This window comes from Engystomops pustulosus, chromosome 3 (genome assembly GCF_040894005.1).
Source record: "Engystomops pustulosus chromosome 3, aEngPut4.maternal, whole genome shotgun sequence".
NCBI classification, from domain to species: Eukaryota; Metazoa; Chordata; class Amphibia; order Anura; family Leptodactylidae; genus Engystomops; species Engystomops pustulosus.
Genome location: NC_092413.1, coordinates 208,924,114 through 208,931,826, shown reverse-complemented (window position 1 = coordinate 208,931,826; position 7,713 = coordinate 208,924,114). Strand labels below are relative to the sequence as shown.

At 37.6% G+C, this 7,713-nt stretch overlaps 1 protein-coding gene across 1 annotated transcript; it reads left to right on the top strand.

Annotated features, from left to right (window-relative positions):
* Nucleotides 1-3,497: 3,497 nt before the first annotated feature.
* Nucleotides 3,498-5,804, top strand: LOC140122929 (serine/threonine-protein kinase SBK1-like). Its single transcript, XM_072144172.1, has 3 exons — nt 3,498-3,612; nt 4,491-4,693; nt 5,031-5,804. Exons 1-3 carry the CDS (start codon nt 3,498-3,500, stop codon nt 5,802-5,804), a joined length of 1,092 nt encoding a protein of 363 aa, XP_072000273.1.
* Nucleotides 5,805-7,713: the final 1,909 nt, after the last annotated feature.

The window sequence follows — 7,713 nt, the reverse complement described above, 5'->3', positions numbered from 1 at the left end:
GGAACTGTGGGAAGAGTGAGAAGGTGTGGACTGGGCTGCATGATCTTTGGAGGTCATCTTGCTGGACCCACAATTCTTGCCTCAGGGGCCGATATGATTGAAAGATGTGGCAGAACAGGTAGCAAGTTACTGCTTAAAATGTTGTGTTGGCACTTCACAGTAAATAAGTGGATTTTGCTTGTAGTTTGCCATCACTGGTAGAGGAGATATATCCTTAATATATCTCTAAAGATCTGAGACCACTTTTGTTTAGGTAACTGCCCTTCTTCAGAAATCAATTTTTCAAAAGATTCGACATCCCCCCCCCCCCCATTTACTTGTTCTATTAACAATCTATACAATTTGGATAACTTGGGTCTTGTAGCCATTGGCGTCTGCATCTTCAGAATAATTAGCGGAGATTATTGTACAGCATAATGTGCTAAAAGTTTTATAGCTTGAATTATCTGAAGGTAACCATACTGATATCTTTCCATAATACTACATTGATTTTTCACCTCGTTGAAGGTTTATAAAGCTTCTCTGAGAGAAACTATGGATGTGTTAATCCAGGTCTTACAACATATATAACAATGAAGATCCCAGGTTCACATCTCCCATCTACCCCCTTCTGAGGAAGAGACCTTCCATTCTACAAATTTTTATAGATTTCCAAATTTCATGTAACATGTGAATAGTATAGTCCCCCAGAGACTCTTCCCGAGGCCGGAACACATCACGCTCCAGAATCTCCAAGATATTATATCTACTACAAAGGGGTCCCCTCAATTTCTACTATTGGGTTGGGAAATGAAAGCAGAATTATAAAGAGATATTATTCACCCGTGTATAAGTATTCAACATTGAATGTAATGTAAAAGGGAGTAAGACAAACTTGAAAATCTAGGGGAGGGGGTGTCAGATGTAACATTTCAGATGCTTTATAGGAGAAATATATAAGGTAATTGAATATCTAGATGTAACAGAGGATTTCGATCCACAAAATATGTTGATTAATTTTATGGGTATGAACTCCACACAATGTCTGTGAATAGGAAATGTATATTTCAATATAAAACATGGGTAAAGTATTTGTTTGTAAAATGAGGCGTCTCAGGTGTAATATAGTTTCAGACAAATGACATTAGCATTTTTCTAACACTATAAACAATCCTGAGGTGGCTACTCCCTGATCCCTTGTTCCCTGATCAGCTCCTTAGTCGGTCTTATTCAATAACAATGGGGTCTCCATGACCGGCCAAGGTGTCTAGGTGATGAGTCATTAGCAACGTAATAGAAGCTTCTGCCGCCCTAATACAATCCTATTAAAATTTGACTCTCTAAAACAACCAACAAGGCGAAGAAAAACTTTATTGAATTTTTAACATCTACAAAGACAATATAATTAATAAAACTTTAAAAACAGTTTTTTTGTTCATTATAAATTCAACACAAAATTATGATAACACATTATATCTCTACAAAACTAGCAAATAAATAATAACCCCTTCAAGGACTTTAATTTGATGATTTAGAAGCAGATCAGGTGGGATTCATACCCAGGCGGCACCAGATCATCAGCAATACTTTTAGATTTGTAGAGGCACAAAACACCTTATCTGCTCCTCTCCTTATATACATCACGTTGGAATGGAATTTGTATAGATTTATTCTCAAATTATATCATCATGCAATCTCTAGAAACTGTATATGAAAGATAATACAAATGTTTAGCCACGTCTCCTACTACAACATGAAGGTCTCCGAACCATTATTGTTATGTATTCCACCATTATTCCAGCATTATAACATGATATTTCTTTCCATATGGCAGGACATTATACCTCTGCATCGCAGTATTGGGTAACTAACACAAATTAAAAAAAATAAAATAAAAAAACATCTTTCATGAAAGAAAGGATCCTCCTGCTGCTGAAAGATGGCGCCACATGATATGTTCCTCCTGTCCAAGATACTGTATACATGACTATACTATCCCAGTACAAATACCCAGACACAGACCCAACAACTACATGAAATATGACCAAAAAAAAAGCCAAAATTGACCCTACGTAAAATCGGTAAACTTCAGAAAAGAAAATTATATTTATTAACAATTTGTCAAACTTAAAAAAAAATTAAAAAACCAACCATCCATAAATGGAACCGTGATCTGGCCACACAAATTGCGTCTAGCTTACAACCCCAATGACTTCTATTATGCACGGTCACGGTGCGGCAGAGAACGTTAGCCATTGGCAGGTTAAGCAGAGCAACCAACTCCATACAGACTGTGTATATGTGACCTCAAAGTGATGGTCAGCAGAAAGAGAATAAACATGGCTAGAAATTATAGAGACCTCATAATCACCCCCACAATATGATACATTCCATGATACAGGTCTGGAAGGATTTAATTCTTCTAAATGCAACACAAAACGGTCATTATATAAAACTATCTCAAATCTCAAAATACATGTCCTAGATGTAAAACTATAGATACAAAATCTGATGGAAGAGCAAAGATATGAAGGACTTTGGTCATTTTGCAGAAAATGATGCCAATCCCACAAACTCAAAAGCCATATTCCTTATCCAACACCTCAACTACTGGAACATGACCCAGTATCTGTTATCATTCAGAACAAAGTCTCAACATGAAGGCTTGGGATCATCTTTATAAAGGACACACATGTATACTCTGTTACACTCTTCCTCATCACAACTTATACCTCACATTATCTCAAAGGTACAATATACCTCAGAATTGGCCAGGAGCAGATACTATGGAGAAGACGCCTACATCACCACAACTTGTCAATGTCCCATTTTTGTGTAACCTTTGTAATCCGATTTCCTCCTTAGTTCCCTCTATTGTTGTCTGTCCTGTACTAAATACTAGGGATTGATGGAACCCACCAGCAGTTACAACTGTTCTTTGTTATATATTAATAATAGCGACTTCATCACTCAATACTAGAAAGGAATTTGTGTCCCAATAGTAAATGACAACATTCAGAATAATTCTATCTACTGGTAAGTGTCTACATAGAATCCACTCCGGATAAAATGGAGATGACATCTGATGGAAGGTGCATAATATTCTCTGGAGACAGTGAAACTGGAAAACAAAGCCATAGACATTACATATAGAAAAGGTTTGTTGTGTTGTACAGAAGAACAATAATATGTTAATAGATCCAAATGTCACAAATAATCACATCAACGTCCAGGTGATATCTGTATTTGCATATGATAAGAGGGTCATTTACGTTCCATTATCTACGGAAGGGGAGGGACATCAAGGTCTTAGTCATAGTTTCCCTATAAAAGACAGATGGACCTGTTGGATAGCAGTCAGTTTTTGGAAACTGGATCCTCTTCTAGATCTTCTACAGAACTGACCCTGCAAGAGATTTATTCTCCTGTGACCCATAAAGACAAATCCAACTTCTTGGAGACCTTCTTGAATTATCATTGTCCAGTCACTATCAGGATTAAACATCTACAAATCCACCATGGAATTCTGCAACTTTGAGGTGCAAAAGATTTCCGAAAAGAATTTCCAGTTCCTGGAGTATCTGGGACAAGGAACCTACGGCCAAGTGGTCAAGGCACGTGAGAGGGCAACAGGTAAATACCCAGTATGAAAGGTCTATAAAAGATTCAGTTTAGTGAATAATCTATGTAATATTTTTAGAAGTTTGTTTTGTTTTTTTGCCTTTACAAATGGGTAACAATTTTGAAAGTTCTTTAGATGGTGGTTTTCATGTTATAGGATTCATTATTTTCTTTGCCAATGAGACTTATGACTTCCAAATTTGAATTCCAAATTTGACTGAAAGGTCATCTTTGGAATAACCGTTGTGCTTTGCATTACATGTTGTCTACTTTATGAAGAGTAATAATTCTTTATGAAAAGGATGAGCGCTTACGTAGCAGCTAGAATAACTACACAAGATTAGAACGAGCAGTATACAAAAAAAGAAACACGTCAAAGAAATTTGATGCCATTTGGGGAAAGCGGATTGATACTCCTGGGTTACCGTCAGGTGCACTACTGACAGATGCTTTACTGCATGTGTAGGGCTATCAAATGTACAGAGAGAATGCTACCATAGGGAACTTACTAGCATTGGATAAGAGTTGCACTTAGGAGTCCAGTCCTTAAATATCGGCAAAAGTCAATACCCTACTGCATACAGGTCAATTGTACACCTCGGTCTGGGCAGGGGAGGGGTGGGCATGGGAGGTTTCTGTGCTTGTATGTTAGAAACGGTTATAATTTTTCTGTTGTATTACTGTTGCCTGTGCAATGTTATGTCTGTATTAGATTTGTGTAATGAAAAAAAAAAGAAAATGATGAGCGCCTTGAAAAAAGGATCCCCACTCCACTCAATATCTAACAACTCTAATAGATTTCATGAAGCTAGAAGACCGCCCCTTCAATTTAAATATCATTTCCAAATATTATAGAATTTTATTGATAAAATATATTTTCTTCTTATCAGGTAAAATGGTTGCCCTCAAATTGATGGAAAAGAGCAAAACAAAGAGGACCTCCTTCCTAGAGGAGCTTTGTACCTCCATCTTCCTGTCCAGCTACCATGGGATCATCTTCACGCACTCCTCCATTGTGGACTGTGTGGACCACTATGTGCTGGCCCAGGATTTGGCTCCTGCAGGAACCCTCTGCGCTCTCATCCAGCCTGATGTAAGTATCTCAGGTGCAATTATGGGAAAAAAAAATGTTTTTGGAATTTAGAAAATTTTTTTTGTAGATGTTAAAATGAATTCAATGAAATGTGGTCATGATTGGTTTGGTTACTTATTCCTAAAGAGGTTTTATATCATTAGATCAGTGATCTATAACCTGTAGTCCTGCAGCTGATGCGGAGGTCATGAAATTTTAGGAGTAATGGTTTTACAGCAACCAGAGGGCCACAGGCTGGAGACCACTGATGTGGACTTAAGCCAAGATTTGATAAATTTATAGTTACATATTTTATCATTTACATAATGCACACGTCTAATAATATCTTCTTTTCTAGGTGGGGATTCCAGAGGTGATGGTGCGGCGCTGTGCACTACAGCTGTGCGGAGCTCTGGAGTTCATGCACAGCAAACAACTGGTGCACAGAGACCTCAAGCCTGACAACGTTTTATTAATGGACAAGGAATGTCACCAGGTCAAGCTGAGTGACTTTGGCTTGACCCAGCAGGTGGGAACTCCTGTTCCATTTATGTCCCCCATAATTCCCTACATGTCGCCGGAGCTTTGTAATTTAAGACCTACGGAAACCATAACTAACGATGCAAGCGTGGATATATTTGCCTTGGGTGTTTTGTTGTTTGTCGCATTTTCTGGAAAATTTCCGTGGAGAAAAGCGGTCGAGCAGGATCAACTTTTTAGGAAATTTGTTTGTTGGCAAAATGGTGTGGATCATGTTCCACCTCCGAAGCATTGGGAAAATTTCAACGGAGCAGCCCAGGAACTTTTTCATGTGCTGCTTTGCCAGGATCCCAAGGCCAGGAGTCTTCTCAGTGTCCCAACTTATGCCGAAATTCCATGGGGAGTAGAAGATATTCTGGAGGAACCTTTTCAATTATTATTTGCAGAAGATGATATTCAGGAATATAACGGTGAGATTATCATCATAGAAGCAGAGGATGAGTATATAATAGTGGAAAATCATGGGGACATAGAATGCATCATAGTTGATGAAGCCACCAATGAGTCCACCAGCAGCCCCAGGCAAACAACGGTGATGTTTCTTGTGGATGACACCAGTCAGGCTTTGGGATGTGAAGTTGAGGTCACGTAGATGTAAGTTGAGGACTGGTGACCAAAGCTCCCTAGAGGAACCTAATAAGGTAAGTAGTATTTCTCTATTACCCTGAGTAAGTGTTACCACTCCGAATGTGAGATGCATTGAGGGAGGAGGGAGGATGGAGGTTTATAATACTAAATGTGTAAATGTGGTCAATTATTGGAAATGAATAGAGAAATGGTAACGGTTTCTGGTCGTTGCATATTTTACTTCAGTGCTTTTTTTAAGCTTTGAGGTTTTATTAGGTTGAAGAATAATTGTTATTTTGGTTTATGCTCCTGTTTATCAAAGGGACATTTGTTTTTCCAGAAGAATCCCACGTTTTATATGCTGGAGAGAAATTGTAGTGTAATTGCTGATTATTTTATTGTATTATAGTGGGTAAGGATCAGGTGGGTCTGGAAGCGAGGATGTTGAGCTGGATTTTAGAGAACTTCATGAAAGTGTTTTTATCCTGTGTTTCTAGACAACAAGATTTAATGTTCGGCTTTTATAGTGGGATTGGCGGAAACATAATTTGCCAATTATAAAACTGTTGGTTGTAAAGTGATGCAGAGAAGGAGGAGAAATGTAGGTGTGTAAAAGTGATGCGTTATACACAGTTTGGCCTCTTTCTCATGCTGCTTACCCCTCCCCTTTCCATAGTGAGGTTTGGTTCCCGGTCTTAATATCTGGATTGCTTTATCTGTTCCTGTGTTTACCAGATATAGAAATGAAAGTGTGTGCTACATTGTTTTCTGTGTTTTAAAGAGGTTTTATGAGATGCAATAAATTTTGCTCATTTGTCTAAAACTAAGGCCCCTTGCACACTTGTGAATGTAATGCGCTGATCTTACATCACACTCGGAGCAGTGCCTGGATTGCCCGACCCGAATGCTGCAAAACGGAACTGAACTGACATGCTGAGTTCAGTTCCTGTTTGCAGCGTTCGGGCCGGGCGATCAAGGCTGCACTTGCTGCAAGTGTGATGCACTGAACTCGCAAGTGTGGAAGGGGCCTAAGACTTTCCTCCCAGCCTTGTACCTGGATTTAAGTCTCCTGATGCTTTTATACTTGCTTGATTGACAAGTCATGACAGTCATACAGAGAGGATTGTGCAGAAGAGTTGTAGTTGGATATAAAGTGGATATGACTTTGAAAAAACCAAGTTTTCTTTTCAGTGGTATTTTAAAAGTTTTTATGCTTTTTGACTTGACCCAGATGATTATTTAAGGATCTTGTCTTTTGATTTTCTTATTGAAAGATACTAGACGACTGACTAGACCGGATAGGGAAAAATGTCAATAACCATAATATTTTACATTTTTAAAAATTATTTAAACTGTTATACAAAAAAAAATATATAAAGCAAGAAATACTTATAGAATACAGAATATGTTATATAGATACTCCATATCCAACAGCTCGAAACTTCCCAATCTTCCCAACAAGTCTATTTCATTCTAATTCATATAAGAATTACTTAAAATGTTTATAATAAGGTAAGAACAGAGTAATAAAAGTTATAACAATGCATAACTAATATAATTTATTTTTTTATTTTTTTTGTGATTTTGAATAGGTTTATACCGTATATAAACAATAAAAGGACTAAGCAATAATAATTCACAATAATTTCATCATTCTTTTCCCTTCCCTCTCTATTCCCCCCCCCCCCATCTTTTAACCTGTGATGGGACAACCCTGTGCAAAGGTGGTTATATTTATTTTTACTTCTTTTCATTTTTACCTTTTCTCTTTCCTTTTTTTCCCCATCGCTCATCTTTTCCTTCCTACTTTCAGGTTTTTCACTTTCTCCTCTCCCACCACCTTCCTCCTACTTTTTTTTTAAATTAATCATTTTTTTAAATTACTTTTTGATCTTAATTTGAGATGTTTTTGCAAACTTTGTTGGGTGAGAAAC